This window comes from Pelobates fuscus, chromosome 1 (genome assembly GCF_036172605.1).
Source record: "Pelobates fuscus isolate aPelFus1 chromosome 1, aPelFus1.pri, whole genome shotgun sequence".
In the NCBI taxonomy this organism is placed as follows: Eukaryota; Metazoa; Chordata; class Amphibia; order Anura; family Pelobatidae; genus Pelobates; species Pelobates fuscus.
Genome location: NC_086317.1, coordinates 78,587,613 through 78,607,592, shown reverse-complemented (window position 1 = coordinate 78,607,592; position 19,980 = coordinate 78,587,613). Strand labels below are relative to the sequence as shown.

The window sequence follows — 19,980 nt, the reverse complement described above, 5'->3', positions numbered from 1 at the left end:
CACATCAGTCCATGCTTGCAAGCGCGCTGTCTTGGCGTTATACCTGATTCTGGCCTCAAATTTGAAACTCACATCCAGTCTGTTACCAAATCCTGTAGATTCCACCTTAAAAACATAGCCCGCATCCACCCCTTTCTTACGCAAGATGCTACTAAGGAGCTTGTCCATGCTCTAGTAATCTCTTGCATGGATTATTGTAACTCTCTCCTAATAGGTCTTCCCACAAGTGCTATTGCAGCGGTACAGTCTGTAATGAATGCTCCCGCCAGACTGATTTTCCTCTCCTATCGCTCCTCTCACACCTCTCCCCTCTGTCAGTCCTTACATTGGCTTTCTGTATCCTATAGGAGTTAATTCAAGGTTCTAATCGACACCTATAAAGCACTGACCAATTCTAACCCCTCTTATATCTCTTCACTGATACGCAGGTGTGCCCCATCTTGGTCTCTCTGCTCTGCCCATTACCTTCTCCTGCCCCCTGCTCAGACCTGTGTGGCCAAATCACGCTTGTAGGAATTCTCGCAGGTGGCTTCTTTCCTTTGGAATAGCCTGCCTACTAACATCAAGCTCTCCCCTAGTCTTCAATTTTTTAAATTGTGCCTCCTAACCCATATCTTAGGAAAGCTTATGGCCTCCCAGAGTAACCTCTACCTCACATACCTGTCCCTTGCTCTCTCCTAAAGGGCAGCACTCTATTCTCTCATCCAGCGCTGCTTCACTCCACCTTGTTTGATTGCTACCTCCTGTCCTGTTGTGTTTTACGCCCCACCTCCTATAGACTGTAAGCTTGTTTGAGCAGGGCCCTCTTCAACCTATTGTTCCTGTAAGATTTTGTAATTGCCTCATTATTTGTTAAATCTCCCCCTTTGATAATATTGTAAAGTGCTAATAATAATAATAGATAGACATTGCGTTGTATACTTTCTTACATGGCATAATTTAATAGAATTAGTTGCTGCTACAAATGTAAACTTCTCAAACTTTGCTTCTCATATAATAACACATTTGTTGAGAAAGCAATCACGTGCTCTAGTGACCACACAAAAAATATCCACAAAAGATTATACAAAGGCCAAAATAGTGTAATACAATTACAACACCAAATGGTTTACTGTTCTTTCAAGGTTCAACTCACAAATGTAGGTAGATTAGTAAGCCTGTCAATAATAATGATGGTAATCTCTGCTCAAGTGGATCTTCAGAGATGCATGTAAAGACACATAATAAAAACCTAGTGCAACACTTTTAGATCACAAATATTCTGCTTTATTATGGTACAGTTATAAAATGTATGAAGTTAAAAAGGCCATCAATAACATCTGAGGATCTGGAAACAGGATACAATTGTCTCTAAGTTCCCAAATCTCCTCTCAAAATAGACGCATATATGGAAAATTAGAGTATTAAAAATAGATAAATAAATAATCAAGGAAATAAACATTTCTCTGAGCGCCCAGAAGATCCACTTGAGCAGAGATTACCATCATTACTAATGACAGGCTTACTATACTACCTACATTTGTGAGTTTAAACTTGAAGCAACAGTACACTATTTGGTGTTGTAATTTGGTGTTGGCCTTTGTATAATTTATTGTAGATATTTTTTGTGTGGTTATATGTCGAGGTTTTAGAGGATTCCTTTTTTATCTTCAAATCGTGTTATTGAAATTGGGTAATTGCCATTTAAATATGTGTGTGGCACACTTGCACTGCACTTTATTGGTGAATGTGTTCGCTGAGTATTGTTTTTGCGTGCTCTAGTGAGCATTTCTTTAAAAGCTTGCTCCAAGCACCATAATCCCTTCAGTAATTTTTAAGTGGTCATTATGTCTGGGGTCAGTATGTGTGCATGAACTTTCACTATGAAACTCTGCAAATATAGATATTAACCCCTCTGCTGCCGGAGATGTAACTCCACATCTGGCACCATCATTAGGGTGCTACTAGCCAACCCAGAACAAACGTTCCAGGTGGCTACTGTAAATTCAGTGGAAATTTGGCATCTGAGACCAACACACACAGACAGCCAATGGTGGTATGGCCCCTCCTCCGTGCCACCCATGTCCTTCCCTCAGGCCAACCTCCCTAACCTCTGTCCCACTCCTTCAAGGTGGCATGACGTCAGAGGAGTATGATCAGGCTGCAGAACTAGGTCTCAATACTGGACTAGAGGTAAGTTTTGAACAATTTTCCTTATTTAAAAAAAAAAAAAAAATCTAGGGAATCCATATAGGAAGGGTTAGACCACAAACTCAGGATGTAGAAGGAATCAGACACATGTACCACATTAGCTATTATCAATACCATGCAAATCAAAATTTGTGAATGTTGTGTAAGGAATAACCTCCTGCAGTATACTTTGATTATATTTGTTTTGATAATACTACCAAAAGTACTAATGCATATTATTCAATAAAATCAACCTTTAATATTGGCCAATGTCTCAAAACCAAAGTTTCTTTGGTTCTGAGAAGCCCCTCGCAGTATTAAATTACCTCCAAAACAAAACAAAGACTCACAATTTCAGCTTAAATAGCCCAAAATACATAGCAAACCATCAATGTCCATGTACAGACTGCCAACACTTCCAGTCTCAAGTACCCTCTATTCAAAAATATTCAGTATTTATGGAAGATGTCTGAAATAAAAGATTTCTCATTTTGGTTCACTCATCCGAAATAATTAATATTGTGGGGCTTGTTTGCAACTATTAGCCATAACTTTATTTTATAGACCCTACAGCTTCCCTGGCATATATTTCTATCAGAAACTGAGCTTGCAAAGCATTTTCAGTTGTAGTTCTACAACAGCTGCAGGGGTTATCTTTTGGTGACACCCACGTATAACAAATTCATTGATGTTGCAGTTTTAAAGTAGTGTTGGGCTGAATTATGGCCACCCCATATTTTTCACCAAAATGAGAATTCAAATTGAATGTAAAGTGAATTTAGATTTGAAGGTCAATGTAGCTTAATTTTGGATAATTATCAAAGTCATCTAAGCTTCCAGTTCAGCTACTTACGCCTTATAATTGAAATTCACTTTGAAATCTCACTTTATTGAATAACCCTACGAGTGTACAAAAAGCATTGCTCAATAAACATTGACAACTCTTCTTGTATTACTGTTGGTGATTTAATACTTTGGATTCTATATGCTTTTATAATAATAAACTGATCCCGGATTATAACAGCAATGTTCTTGCAGTGTTATCCATTTATATACAACACACAAGATCAATGTTCAATTAGAGAACTTAAATTGCAAGCATAGTTGAAATAATCCCCTACACGTGTGCTTCAATTCTACTGTCCATGTAACATATTGCAATAATATATCAGTTTGCACAAACAATGGTTTTCAAGGTTCAACAAATGTTTTTCAAAATCTAAAACGTAATTGTGTGTTTTGAAAGGGAACTATATGTTAGCATTTTTGTTCTGCTACTCTCATATATCACTGCAACTCTGTAAACATATGGTGAGGGAGAGGATAAAGGGATATTCTAAACATTTTATGTGAAATCAGTACAAATCTCTGTAATAATACAATATATTTTATTTATTCCATACTCTACATTTCAAAATGTTAAATTACATCTAAACATCCATTCAAGCCTCTCATAGGGACCCTGTGTGTGTGGATAAAAAGTTCAGAATGCATTGTTTTAACAGACTAGACATGAATTTAGGTTTATGGCAGGGGTCAGCAACCTGTGGTACTTGTGCCATGCATGACACTCAAGGTGCCTATGCAGAGCACTCAAGCCTGCCAGAGCCAAACAGTCTCTGGCCTATCAGCAATCCCAGTTGGGACTTCGGATATCTGCAAGTGCAAAACTAGCAGTGATTGAGGATGGTTACCCAACACCTGCAATGTACGTATTGCAGCACTTTATTTGTGAATGGGAATCCGCACTGGAGTAGAGCAGCCCACAGCAGCTATTGCATCTCCTGCCCTTGACCTGCACCTGCACCCATGCTGCTAGATATACACAGAGCTGCAGAAGAACCCAACCCTCATACAAATAATACAAACAGTCCACACACAAACACACAGTCCTCACAAGCACAACACCACTGACAATCCACATACCCAACACAACCCCACAAGCAGCCTTTCAAAGGCAATACCACAAGCAGCCCCACCAAACACACAATGTGACATATCACCCACGCACACAATTCCAGAAGCAGCCTCCATACACAGCCCACAATACCACAAACGACTTATGAACATATACAATATAACAGCCCACATATGCACAAATACAGAGCTACAAAGCAACTGCAGCACCCGTAAATAACACAAGCAGAATACAGCAATATACACACCTCATTTAAAAAAAGAAAAAAATAGGACCAGAACACAAAGGGACTTCAACTTCTTGTTTTGGCACAGTACTACTAAAAGGTTGCCTACCCATGATTTAAGGCATTGGTCTTGTTATAGTACACCTTCGTATGACGATGGAGGGGGCAGAGCAACAACCGAAGGGAGATCAGTGCTGGAATCGTTTATTATCAGCCAGGTTGGAAGGGATTGCAAGGGGGAATACAGATTTGTATCCTTAAACTACAGAATCCCTCTAACAATCAGGACTAATTGGTGGGAAATCTATTATGAGTTTGTTTTGTTTATTTGCACTTGGTGTATGCATGCATTATGTATACATATAGAATATCAAAGGAAATCCTTAATTATCCTTTAACCCCTTAAGGACAGAGCTTCGGAAGCTTGTCTTTCACTTTATGACAACGGCATTTTTTGCATTTTTTGCTGTTTGCGTTCAACTGCAATTTGCATTTGACTAATTTATTGCACCGACACATATTATATATCGTTTTTTAAAGGACAGAAAGGGCTTTAATTTGATGTAACACACATATATATAAATGGTTATTTATTATAAAAAAATACATAAATATGCAAAAAAATATTTTTTTGTGTGTTTTTTTTACAGTTTTTGCAATAATAATGTGTTCATAATTAGTGCAGGTTAAGGAAAGTAATTAAAAATAAATTCATTTAGTTGTCCTGATTTACAGAATATATAATGTGTCTGGGATTTAAAGTTTTTTTTGGTAGTTACAGGTCACAAAGCACAAGGAGTAAAATAAACTTTTAATATGGAGCGATTTTAGAATTTGGTATGTTTGTCTTGTAAGCTTAATAGCCATAAAATAAAACAAAATTGTCACACAAAAGTATATATTTATAGAAATAACACATCACAGGCTATTTACCTATGGTTGTTTTGACACTTTCTACGTAGCCATTTCACCGCAAACCTCTGCTAAATATTGGAGTAAAATTGTGTTTTATTTAGTTTTTGGCACACAAACTTATAACAAAGAACTTCTTGTGTGTATTTTGTAAAGTTGGTGTGTGCTATATCTGTACAAAGTTTTATTTTGTGTTCAGTTACATCTGCTGAGTAAAATGACACCCCCATTGTATGTCTTTGGCACTATTTCGTGAAGCTACAGTGCCATATAGGAGACCTGCCCTTTGCAGTACTCACAGTAGAATTTTGAGAGATGGATTTAATGAGCCTATGCTTCCGTTTGGGGTATTATAACAGTTTGACTTTTCAAAAAACCCCACAAAGGCCTACCATTTGTAAAAGTAGACACTCCAGGGTATCTCATAAGGTGCATATTGTGCCTTAACATGCCCCCATTTTTTCACCAATAAATGCCAAAGTATGTGGTAAAAAATAATTTTGTGCGTTTTTTACATATGGATTGCATTTTTGCTGGGCATTTTGTATTTTTAACATGTGCCACTAAGTTCAAACCCCCCAAATTATGTTCAGCTAAGTCCTCTGAGTAAAAGGACACCCCCATTGTATGTCTTTGGCACTATTTCGTGAAGCTACAGTGCCATATAGGAGACCTGTCCTTTTCAGTACTCACAGTAGAATTTTGAGAGACGGATTTAATGAGCCTATGCTTCCGTTTGGGGTATTATAACAGTTTGACTGTTCAAAAAAACCCCACAAAGGCCTACCATTTGTAAAAGTAGACACTCCAGGGTATCTCATAAGGTGCATATTGTGCCTTAACATGCCCCCATTTTTTCACCAATAAATGCCAAAGTATGTGGTAAAAAAGAATTTTGTGCATTTTTTACATATGGATTGCATTTTTGCTGGGTATTTTGTATTTTTAACATGTGCCACTAAGTTCAAACCCCCCAAATTATGTTCAGCTAAGTCCTCTGAGTAAAAGGACACCCCCATTGTATGTCTTTGGCACTATTTCGTGAAGCTACAGTGCCATATAGGAGACCTGTCCTTTTCAGTACTCACAGTAGAATTTTGAGAGACGGATTTAATGAGCCTATGCTTCCGGTTGGGCTATTATAACAGTTTGACTGTTCAAAAAAAAAACCACAAAGGCCTACCATTTGTAAAAGTAGACACTCCAGGGTATCTCATAAGGTGCATATTGTGCCTTAACATGCCCCCATTTTTTCACCAATAAATGCCAAAGTATGTGGTAAAAAAGAATTTTGTGCGTTTCTTACATATGGATTGCATTTTTGCTGGGCATTTTGTATTTTTAACATGTGCCACTAAGTTCAAACCCCCCAAATTATGTTCAGCTAAGTCTTCTGAGTAAAAGGACACCCCCATTGTATGTCTTTGGCACTATTTCGGGAAGCTAAAGTGCCATATAGGAGACCAAGCCATTTCAGTTTTTAACCGAACTTTGAATTTTGACGCTGGGCCTATGTGCAATTTCAAAGCATCTTAGCAGGTTTTAAATTCAAACTATCCCACAAAGGCCTACCATTTCTTAAAGTAGATACCCCAGGGTATTTCAAAAGGTATATTCTAAACCTTAGTGTAGGATAATTTTTTTGTTAGTTTGTACCAAGTCTAGTTGCAATTAGCATTTTTTCTGCCTTTTTGACACACACTTGGAGATGTTACTGTATATTTTGCTATCCTTATGTGTGCTACAGCAGTATAACACCTACCATGTTGCTCAGCTATGTCATCTTAGTGATGCAATAACCCCATGTGTACCTTTTTCAGAGTTATGTGGATGTTGAAGGGGCACATTGGCGACCAAGTCATATCAGTTTTTACCGAACTTTGAATTTTGACGCTGGTCTATGTGCAATTTCCAAGCATCTTAGCAGGCTTTAAATTCAAACTACCCCACAAAGGCCTACCATTTCTTAAAGTAGATACCCCAGGGTATTTCAAAAGGTATATTCTAAACCTTAGTGTAGGATCATTTTTTTGTTGGTTTGTACCAAGTCTAGTTGCAATTAGCATTGTTTCTGCCTTTTTGACACACACTTGGAGATGTTACTGTATATTTTGCTATCCTTATGTGTGATAAGGTAGTGTAACACCTAATATGTTGCTCAGCTATGTCATGTTAGTGCAACGATAACCCAATGTGTACCTTTCTCAGGGTTATGTGGATGTTGAAGGGGCACATTGGAGAAACACCACTTCCATATTTTTCAAAAGTGGATGCTGGGCCCAAGTCTCATTGTAGCAGCTCAGGACTGCAAATTGCCTCTCAAAGGCCACATATATTTTTAAGTATAGGCAGCTCATCAATTCAAATTATGAACAAGTGCATACTATTTGCTGTGAAAAGGGGGAATAGTTGGGGTAAACTGCATCCCGGGCAAAGCTGTCATGGATTCCGAAACCAAAACACAGACAGACCACAAAGAGAGAGAACACAGAGAGAAACTTGTAATATCGGTCCTTAGAATGGCCGGGCTATACAAGCAGAGAATTGTCAAGGTACAAGCCGAGGTCAAAGGAGTAAAGAGAAATGGAACAACGATAGGACAAGCCGAGGTCAAGGATCAGAGAAGACAGGATAAGCGGGAGACAAAGCCAAGATTCGGTTACCAATCAGACAGATAACTAAAAAAAAATCACAACCCAAAACTGGTTTACTTATTCGGCTTGGGTGTGAAAAAATTTAAAACAGTGGCCAATGCATAGGCCGGGCTGAGAGGGGCAATCGGGGCAGTAATAGCTGGTCTCAACTCTTACGCCCCTCTTGTAACACACCCTGCACCTTTTCTGGGGGTTTTGTTTTTTAGGGGTTCGTGGAATCTTAAAGCAGAAGTGACCTGCCTCCATTCTTCTGCTAGGCTCCACTGATGGTCTCCTTGTGTGGCACTCAAGTAGCCCAGTAATGAGGTTAAACTGGAACGAAAGAAAGGATATATTCAGCCCAGCATTTGCCTTTTTGAAAATGACAAATGCATTGTGTATTGCCATCTGCATCAGGTATATGCCCACTTTTTTATACCATGCCCTGGTCTTACGCATGATCAAATACGGCTGCATCAGTTGATCGGACAGGTCAACGCCCCCCATATGCCGATTATATTGCCGTATGCAGACTGGCACTCGTTTGCATTCCTCTCTGCCACGAACTGCGACCCTCTGAGTGTTTTCACCATGAATGGGGGTTAAGATGAAAACATCCTTTTTGTCCCTGTATTTGAGTGCCAGCAGTTCATTCTGGCAGAGAGCTGCTGTTTCCCCCCTTTTCATTTTTTTGTTTGCCAGAGCCTTTGGGAAACCTGTGCGAGTCTTTCGAATAGTGTCACAGGCCACGGTCTCGAAGCAGTATAACATTTGTAAGAGTGGGATGCTGTTATAAAAGTTATCGATGTACAGGTGATAACCGTAGTTAAGTAAGGGCATTATTAAGTCCCAGACAATTTTCCCACTTGTCCCTACTATATCTGGGCAACCTGGGGGATCAAGGTGGCTTTCCCTTCCTTCGTATACACGGAAGGTGTATACGTAGCCACTGCCACTTTCACACAGCTTATACAATTTGATCCCATATCGGGATCTTTTGGATGGGATATATTGTTTAAATCCCAGTCTTCCCTTGAACTTCATCAGGGACTCATCAATGGAAATGTTTTTATTGGGGGTATATATAGTGGCAAATTTATGGTTAACCCCTTAAGGACCAAACTTCTGGAATAAAAGGGAATCATGACATGTCACACATGTCATGTGTCCTTAAGGGGTTAAAGTGGGCAATTAAAGGGCGGATTTTATATAGAAGATCATACTGCGGATCACCTTTTGGGGGGCACTTGCTATTATCACTAAAGTGCATAAACCGCAGTATGTCTTCAAATCTTTCCCTCGGCATTGTCTCGGCAAAAATGGGGGTATTGCAAATAGGATGTTTGGACCAATACATCCTAATTGCGGGCTTTTTAATTAACCCCATTAACATGGTCAGTGCCCAGAATTTTTTAAATTCTGGCACACTGGTTGGGTTCCATCTCTCTTTCCTGGAGATAAGAGAGTCTGGATTGCGTGCCAGATATTGCTCCGCATAGAGATTAGGCTGGGTGACTATCTCCCCAAAAATCTCATCCCCCAAGAACAGCTGCATAACATCCAGCGCACTATAGCCAGACAGGTCAGCCTGTATGCCAGGATTGGCTGTAAACACTGGGATGTCTGGGGAAAAATTATTAGGGGGTACCCAGTCATCTGCGCCATGTTCAGCATTAGGGGAATCGGCGATTTCCCCTGATGGTCCTGCAGTATCTGGCACATAGTCCCCTGCGTCCCCTGCGTCCCCTGCGTCACTCTCTGAGGCAGTGTCTGTCGCCTCTGAGTTGGCCGCTAACAGGGCATAAGCCTCCTCTGCACTATACTTCCTGAACATTGTTAAATACAGTTAACAAAGCTAACAAAACTTTAACTAAATATTTTTTTTTTATATTTTATTCCCTAATTCCCACTAAATTCCACCCACCCAAGTAACTAAATCATACACTAATAAAATCAAATAATAAAATTTAACCCCGCAGGGTTAAAAAAAAACCAAAAACTTAACCCTTGAAAGTAAAAAAAAAATATCACAGTAAAGTACTGTGACCTGTATATTGATCACTGCTAGCAGTGATCAAACAGCAGGGAAAGGGTTAATTTTTTTTTTTTATACAGGGGAAAGATATTGGGAACTTATTAAAACCTAAAAACTATTCTTCTGGGACACAATGTTGCACCGATCCGTCTCTCTCCACTTCACAAACCCACACGAGGTGGAGGGAGGCGGATCAGATATCCCAGCAGTATTGTGATCCCTGTGACTGGCTGTCACAGCGATCACATGGGCTGGGATATCCGGATTTGCTGCTGCTGGTCTGCCCCTGACTCGGAGGGACCCAGCAACAGCATTAACCCCGCGATCGCCGGCACTGCGCGATCGCGGCGTTAATTTTAACGCGTGACGGACGAGGTCCGTCACTCGTCATTAACGCATTCCCCTGAGTGACGGACCTCGTCCGTCACTCGTCCTTAAGGGGTTAAAAAACTAAATATAACATTTACGGGTGTACTTAAACAGAAAGGGGAAAATTGTGGTAGACTGAACGCATGGCAAAAGTGCCAAAAAGCCTTAGTCACGTGTTGCATCCCAAGAAGCCCTGGTCCTTAGGGGGTTAAATGGTCGTGATGGATATGGTATGCCATGTAAATATTCTGACTTTCTTCTGTGTTATGACTTTTTTGTCAAAACTCCAATAAATTTTAAATAGTAAAAAAAAACAACAACAAACAATTCAGAAGATAAAACAAACTGCATCCTTAATTATTTACAAAAGCCACATAAAAACTAATTGTAACTCTTCAATATTACATCAATGTTACATGATTCATAAAATGAAGACTGTTTCTTGGGAATCAGCCAGAAAGCTTTATAGGTTGAAGGATAACATGATCACAGTCAAAATATAGTGGTGCAAGTCTTAAATATTCGGCAACTTAAAACAGCAAAAGGAATTGCACTGATAAATAGGATCAAGCAAAAGGGAAGCAGCTGAGATTCATCACATTGTGGAACAAAACCATTTGTGTTTAAGAGAAAGAGAAAGATTCCTCATTTGTTTTCTTAGTTTTTTTTTTTCTTCATTTTTATCTGAACGAGAATAAAAACTCATCAGTGGCATTCCTATTTATATGAGCTGATATATGACCAAAGATAGACCATATAACATTTAGATCAATGGCAGCTAGCCCTACCGCCACACATATTTGTGATCCGCATATCCCATGATGCTTTGTCTGTCTGTCTGATATTTAGTTCACAAATGTCAGTAGAACAAAGTTTAGCTGTTGCTCGTCTGGACGGGTTTTTTTTTTACATTACAGAGTACGATATAATAATGAAGAATTTGTGGTAATGGATGTGGAATTACAGAGTATGCATTAACTAGAAAAGGCAAAAGCAAAAGACAACCATCAGGACAAAAAAAAACTGTACAGTATACAGTCAGAATATTCTATGTGTACACTGTCAGACAGAATCTCTAGATTCTTTTAGATCCTTTGTTGGATTTACAAGCTGGTGCGGGAGAGATTAGGGTTACGGATTCTCATTCACGCCCCCAGGGTTTCTACTTTCTAACACATGGATATGGCATAAAATCACGGCTTTCTATTGTCAATAGAGATGTTTTTTTTTCCTCGGCTGACTTCATCCATAACATATTAAAAGGCTGCTGTGCATTAATGTTTGCAGAATAACTATAGCATCACTCTTATAACACCCAACTATTGTAATAACATTTTTTATAGTGTAGCTGCTTTTGTTGGACAAATACACAAAGAAATCACGCAATTGTGGCTCTGGAATCCAATTAATTACTTGTATATGATTCTAGGAGGACTCACACTTTGTCATTATCGCTTACACTTTGGTCAATCTGCAGCTCCTGGATCTAGATCAAAATAAGTCCTTACAAAAGACAAACTGTTTAGATATACAAACCTACTATATGCCTTAATCACATGGAGCTAGCGAAGATAACAGGAGAAAAGGCTGTATGAGTGCGTGTAAGGTAATACAATGCCTGACGGCTGTGTTTAAATGATCTGTTTAGTGTTACAATCGGTATAAGCATATCGGTGTCATATTTTTTCATCATAAAGCTATTATGATAAAATATATATTAGGCTTACTAGTGCCAGGTTATCAGCTGCTGTGACTAACAGTTAAAATGTATGCACGTTTTTGGCGCACAGTTCTAAGACTCTGTATCTGCGTAAATCAATCACACTCAATTACAGACTTCTGCATTCCATAGAACCTGATGTTATACTGTTGTAACACATCTGGATTGCTGTAGGTTCCTGCCTAAAAGCACATAGAGACACAGAGTACATTCAGCCAGGAGTGTTAATCATTGTCAGTGTTTTTTCCAGACTCATCACCTTTTACTGTATCTGTAAGAGGCTTTAGTCTTTGTCTGCAAAGTAAACCTCGTTTACAGTGAGTTTTGCAATCACATATACTGCTTAAAGGAGCACTATAGGGTCAGGAACACAAACATGTATTCCTGACCCTATAGTGTTAAAACCATTATTGAGCCCCCTTGGCCCCCTTGGCCCCCTTTGCTTCCATAATGATAGTAAAATCTTACTTGTATTTAAGTCTGAAGCTGCTGCCTCTGCCTGTGAACTTCCTCTGACCTCTGACATCATAAGAAGTGGTGGCCGGAACCAATCACAATGCTTCCCCATAGGATTGGCTGAGACTGACAAAGGGGCAGATCAGGGGCAGAGCCAGCACAATTCAAACACAGCCCTGGCCAATCAGCATCTCCTCATAGAGATGAATTGAATCAATGAATCTCTATGAGGAAAGTTCAGTGTCTGCATGCAAAGGGAGGAGATACTGAATGTGTGGATGCATTTTAGGCAGCCATGGCCCAGGAAGGATCTCTAACAGCCATCTGAGGAGTGTCCAGTTATCACTAGGCTGTAATGTGAACACTGCATTTTCTCTGAAAAGACAGTGTTTACAGCAAAAAACCTGAAGGTAATGATTCTACTCAACAGAACAAATTCAATAAGCTGTAGTTGTTCTGGTGACTATAGTGTCCCTTTAAAGTCAGGGTGGATTCTTGGCTGACAGTAATAGGAGTTGTATCTAAGCATCTAACATCTAGGACATTATGCCACCAGAAATATTGTGAATGCTATATATTCAGTAAATGTTATGTTTGTGTATAACAACCCCTATTATATAACTTCATTATGTGCTCAACAGTCTAATGTTTGTCGAGTAACAACACATTCTGTACAAAGAGTAAAATGAAAATGATAGGAAATGGTCCGTTAGTGGCTCATGGTATATGGGAAAAAGTGAGCAATATGTGCTTAATTATGAACCTAGGTAAGAAGTTAAGCCGTTGTAAAACATGTTGACAACTTACAATGAGGGAGAAGGGTACTCCTGACACCATAACCACTACATTGGCCATGCTATTCTGGTTATGGTGCTCCTTCACACACTCTCAGATACAGTAAAAGTTCAATAAAATACATTTTTCTCCCTCTGTCTTGCAATACTCAATGCTTGTTACCCATAATTGATGATTTAAACATTTTAATTACAACCCAAATATCAACGTGTTCTCGGAATCCTGGTAGAGCCACTAAGAACCAGACATTAAAAAGACTAAGCCATGCCCGTTACCAGCAATTATTTTATGTATGACATAATCAAAATTCCCTAGGTATAACCGATTGTTGATGTTGGCATCTACCATCCACCTTACCCAACCTGAACAGTTTCTTACTGGCATTGCTCAGCTCGCTCAGCTCCTAATTTAAGCTACATCTCGAGATCGAAACAAATAAATGGTTGTTTTTAGAGCCTTTAATATAAACAGGTTAGAAACCAAAAATACTGTGTAAAGTAATGGGCCTAATGTAACCTCCGTAACTCACTTTAGATTGAATTGTCTCACTATGCATTTAAATCACCCATTCTGAATAAACTGAACTGGGAAGCTTGGAATACATTAATGAGTACTCCATAATGTACTGTGTATGGAAAGTAAGGTTCATCCCTTAGATACTTCTTACCTTTACATCTCTACATGGTCAGTAAATGGCCTATGGCAATAGAAAAATAATAATATTTGCACCATGCACCGTTGTATTTCTAGAACAGTGGTACCCAACTCAGTCCTCAAGTGCCCCCTACCTACCTATCCAGGATTTAGGAATTACCCTGTTGTGTCCAAAGTGTTTTTTTTTTTTTTTAAACACCTGAGATACAACTGGGTAATGCCTAAATCCTGGACTGTTAGGGGGTACTTGAGGACTGGGTTGGAAGAGACAATTTGCCAACTAACAAATTAATGATTGTTAACATGCCTCATATGTCTAGGATTTCAATTTATTTTTGGAAGTATTGGACATATAGCGATTGATGAATTATGATTTAAAATTCTGTACAGAATGTGGTGAGCTTAGACTAAAACTAATAATAGCAGTCACATAATCCAAAACCACTAAAAAAAAGTATATATTTGTGAAAATTAGACACTCCAGGGTATTTAACTTGAAAACTTTGTAACACCTTTTAGTTAACCAATTTATCGCCTCTTTCTGCCAAACCTGTTGGTTATATTGTATCCATCACGTGATTTTCACAAGTTTTATTTTTGTGGGTAATTTCATCGACTGTGTTTATCCAGCTATAGATTTCTATTAGGCTACTACAAGTACAGTAATGTATCACTAAGTAGACCATTGCTGGATTTTAGACAAGTTATATGGTGAAATGACAGATATGCCAATTTCAGTTTTACATTTTCCAAGTTTTGCCGATTGATTTACAGGCTTATGTCACATATGGGACAAAAATGGAGCCTCTAGCTACACTTACCTTGACATACCATGACATATCAAAAGCTATTGAGCTATTTAATATGGGCCATTTTGAATCTTTTTACTAGGCTGTTCCTTTAGCTGTACATTTTTAAAAATGTATTTATTTATTTTTTCACATAAATATTGAATTTGAGTTCCCCTTTAAACATACTGTATGGTTATGCTAGTGAGAAAGTTAACACTTACCTTAGCTTCAAGATGATTTATTCTTTCTACCATAGCAGCAAGCCGTGTGCAGTTCATGCATTCTGTAAAGGAAAAAAGAGAAACTGACAAAGTTGGACTTTTTTCTTTTATCTTACAGACACACACTTAGAGCATGGTAAATTTCAAATCATCAGATCCATTTACTAAGTGGTGTAAATAGCTGAGCTGCTGCTGAATATACGTTTGGAAGTAAATAATTTAGCCTTGCATCACATAAAAATGCTAAGGAAATAGCTGGCATTAGCCTGACAACTGTAGCTGCAAAGAGCGACACTTTGTCATTGTTTTCAGTTACGATCACTACAAATAGACAAAAAAGGTACGCTAAGGTCAGTGAGACCATAGCATGTCCTTAGGTAGACCTGATGGGAGTTCTCACACTGAGAAGGAGACTGGGAGTATCCTGGGCCTTGAGAATGGGGCCATATACATTTTTATGATAGGGCCTGGTAGACTCGGGATCTCCAGTGGCCTTGTTAACATATTGTCCACCGTCCAACCCATGGGGTTGAGGAAAAGGAGATTCCACTCAGCCGGACTTTTTGAGGGTCCCAGGGGATCTGATGAGTTCTCAATGACAGAGTCAATCTGGTTACTCTTATTACTTACTATGTAATATGTATAACGTATTTTACTTTTATTTTCAGTGCCACAAAGGAGAGCAACATCTGTTCTGAGAAATACGGTAGGGCTTGCAGTAGCTGCAGATACCAGATCAGCAGCTATGGTAAGCTATGTTTTCATATAACCCCAATGTAAAAATGCATAAAAAATTACATTTTATTTTGGGTTATATTCACAAATTATTATTTTTTCAATGGAGAGTTACTTCAACCCATAAACTCAACCGGCGGTGGTTAATGGAAAATGTAGATCAACCCTAGCATTAGTTCTACTTATCACATATGTTGAGTAGAACTGCTAAAAACTTTATTGCATACTCAAAATGCCACTAGTGTACTGACTAGTGTACTGACTACAAATGCACCCAGCCTTTGCATGGTCTCTCATAGACAGATGGATAGGGAAAGGAAGGTACTTGCACATCATGAGCTTGCTTGAAAGAAGTGTAGATTTCCTCTTTGAGTGTTAAAGGACAGGCTTATCGAAACAGTTATATTTGAAAACTGCTGCAGTTAAACACTTAGCAGCCACAACATTAAACCCATCTGCCTTATTTCACATAGGTCCCCTTTTGTTGTCAAAACAGCACTGATGCATTGAGGAATGGGTTCCACAAGACCGCTGAATATGTCCTGTGGTATCTCGCACCGAGACAAATACAGCAAATTCTTTAAGTCCTTCAAGTTGCGAGGCGGACCTAAATAGATCAGATTTGTTGTTCCAGCACATCCCACAGATGCTCAATCGGAATGAGAGCTGAGGAATTTGGAGGCCAAGGCAACACCTTGAACTCTTTGTCATGTTCCTCAAACTATTCCTGAACAATTTCTGCAGTGTGGCAGGGAGCATTATCCTGCTGAAAGAGGCCACTGCGTTCAGGATACACCATTGCCACGAAGGGGTGTATGTGGTGTGCAAAAATCTCTAGGTACGTGGTACATGTCAAAGTAACATCCAGATAAATCCCAAGGTTTCCCAGCAGAACATTGCCCAGAGAATAACACTGCCTTCTGCGACCTGCCCTCTTCCCATAGTAAATTCTACTGCCATCTCTTCCCCTTGTAAATAACACATATGCTCCTGGCCATCCACCTGATCTAAAAGAAAACATAATTCATCAGACCAGGCAACCTTTGTCCATGGTCCAGTTCTGATGCTTACATACTCATTGAATGCTCTTTCGAGGTAGACATGGTTCATCAATCACACTCTGACTGGTCTTCGGCTATGCTGCCCTTTACACAGAAAAATGCAATGAGCTGTGTGTTCTGACACCTTTCTAATACGGCCAGCATTAGGTTTTTCAGAAATTTGAGCTACAGTAGCTCTTATTGTGATCGGACTAGACAGGCTAGCCTTCAATCCCCACGTGCATCAATGAGCCTTGGGCGTCCATGACCTTACTGCCAAGTCACCTATTTTCTGACTTTGCATCACTTTTGGTAGGTACTAACCACAGCATATTGGGAATACCCCACAACACCTGTTTTGGAGATGCTCTGACCCAGCTGCCTAGTCATCACTAATTAGAACTTGTCAAAAATATTTTTGCTTGCCTATTTTTCCTGCTTCCAACACATAAAATTCAAGAACTGACCGTTCACTTGCTGCCTAATATATCCTAGCACTTGACAGATGCTGTTGTAACAATATAATCAATGTTATTCACTTTGCCTGCCCGTGGTTTCCATATTGTGGCTGATCAGTGTAAGCAAGCATGTGTAATGAGACATGAACATTGAGTATAGATTGTAGTGGTGCTAGGATGTCCCTTTAAGTCACAGAGTTGGCATGAATGTAGGCAAAATGGCAACATCACATTATAAAGAAATCTGTTTTATTCTTATGGAAAAATATCCTGCTCTGCTCACGATGATGGTAGGCAACGTTCCAAAACATTTACTACAGAGCTATAACAAACAAAGGATAAAAGATAATTACAGATATATGACTGTTTTGTTACCTTAACAACAGTCATTGACTGTTTATAAAAAATATTCAGCGTTGTCCCTGACATAAGGGAGTTATTGCAAAGTAAACTTTAAACTTTATATAATAAGTTCACGAGTTAATTATTATCATCTCTTTTATTGTGGAGAGTTTAAAATCTTTTAAATATTTACAAGAAACGCATCATCTCCAAATATATCTCAACAGCATTTTCTACACTGATATTAGAACTTCTAAAGCACGGTTTGTTGTTTTGTAGTTATTAGGCATGTTTTCTTCCGTAATCCCCAAATCCAAAATGATGGACAAAGTATGAAACAAACAAAATAAGCAATTGACAAGCTGTTTTGTTTATTTCATGATTCAGAAAGAAATTACTCTCTTTTGCCCATCATTTTAGCATTTATAGTTCCTATACTGTTATATATAGTTCCTATACTGTTATATAGTTCCTATACTGTTATGTTTGTGTAATGGATGTGTTATTTCCTTTATTTTTTAGGTGGCATTTGTTTTTACAACACCTTCTTTAAGTAAAGAATTGAAATATAAAAAATCAGGATGAGGAGGGAGCCAAGAATCGAGGTAGATTTAGAGGAACAAGGGGTTATACATAATGTCCCCACTGATGATTAGGACTCAATATAATTTTTTTTGTTCATCCCCTAAATTTATTAAATGTTATTGTGTTTTCTTTCAAAATGTACTCTTCTACATCTTTAAATTCAAGATATATTTTATTTCACTAACTAGGTATTTTAGCTAAATGTTGCTTTCATAAATGTCTGTTGTTATATCGTCTATTATTGTTACCAAAATAAAGTAGAACTCTCCAGAATACCAAATGAAGTTATTATTTAATGAGGAGATATCTGATTGTTTCTCCTTTGTCATTGTTTTGCGTTGTACAAAGACAGAAAGAGATCCAGTGTCACTGGTTATAGATTGTACACATAAGGAAAGAATCTGCATTTATGATATGGGAAAACCATGAGCAATTACTAAATTTTTATGAATTAGACAATCATTTCTAATAAAAAAAAAAGAAACACAAATAATCTCTGAATAATGTTCTCATGTCCTTGGGGTTCCATCCTATAAATAGTTCACATATGAAAAATAAATGTATAACTGATATGGGCTGAGGTTTCAAAACTTGCTGGTTTAGATCTGTGAATCTTCACTCTGTCCTCACATAACCTCATCTTTCGTTACTCAACTCAACGACCAAAAATATACTAAATGAGTTTAGACACATCTTTAAAATGAATTTAGATTGTAAATGTTCTAATGTACTGTGTAGCGTGCCACTCTGGTAGCAAGACATTTAAGTAGGATCACAAAGTACACATACTATTTAGTTTAAAATGTAGTTTTTTTTTTAAATTTAATGTGCAATTCAAACACATTTCTAGACATAGGTATATGAAAGCAATGAGATTGTGCCAAATGTGAAAAACATGCTTCAGTACAGTACTTTCCTAAATACATAATACATAAATATGTCACACTATCAGTATTTGGACAAAAAGAGTCAAAATGTTTACATTTCCACAATTAAATATATAAATTGGGCATTTTAAAGGGAGAATATTACTTTTAGGCTACTGAAACCAACTACCAACATTTAAACAGTTCACTAAAACATTTTTGCTACAAAAGTTAGATGAGGTTGACTTAAAGTGGCCTTTTCACTCTTTTTCTTTTTCCTTTTCTTATGCTTCCTGTATCTTAATGATTATACCCTCTTCTTTTCACTCACCTTTATTTATATTTACTACCTTTTTTTTTTCCTTGTGCCTAATATCAATACCTGGCTGAAGCCATTTTGTTCTCCTCTGCCCATTGTTTCTGCTGTTTGCCCTTTTGTGGGAGGATTTTACTGATGGATTATGGGTAGATTTGATTGGTAACTAAAACAAAACAAAAATCTGTCCTTTGTCAACTTTTTTCAACTTGACACCTATACATAATAATGATAAGTATTTAACCAGGAAAGGTACATTCGGATTATTCTGGTTTTCAAGTACATCCTGGGCATGTTACCTTTGCTCAACATCCAGGGGTTGTTACGATTACCCAATTTAATGATACTCATTTTATATACCTTGGAAGGATGACAGGCTGAGTCAACCCTGCTGGAATTTGAACCTGCAAGGGCTTAACAGATTCTACTGATGATTCATTAGCCCACTGAGCAATCTCTCCTGCATAAGGAAAAAATAGAAAAATAGAAGAAGAAAAAAAAAACACTTTTCCTTGTGCGTTTTGTGAAAACTAGAGCTCTGAGGGAAAAGAAAACAATAAAAAGGGAATTCAGACACGGGGAGGTATATAGAAGCAGAATTGAATAAGTGTAATTTTGGTGACAGATAAATATACACAATTATAATCATCATCTTCTGAAATAGGCACTCTTGAAAAAAAAAAATCAAGCTCCATTTTTCATAGAAGGGACCTCAGGGTATTTACATATAGTGATATTA

The 19,980-nt window shown here is 38.2% G+C and overlaps 1 protein-coding gene across 1 annotated transcript in view; it reads right to left on the bottom strand.

Annotated features, from left to right (window-relative positions):
- Positions 1-19,980, bottom strand: part of COL26A1 (collagen type XXVI alpha 1 chain) — a 374,102-nt gene that overhangs the window by 71,977 nt on the left and 282,145 nt on the right. Inside the window, exon 4 of the mRNA XM_063444114.1 lies at positions 14,900-14,961. Within this exon, the coding sequence (XP_063300184.1) occupies positions 14,900-14,961 (62 nt within the window). The remainder of the gene's footprint in view (positions 1-14,899; positions 14,962-19,980) is intronic.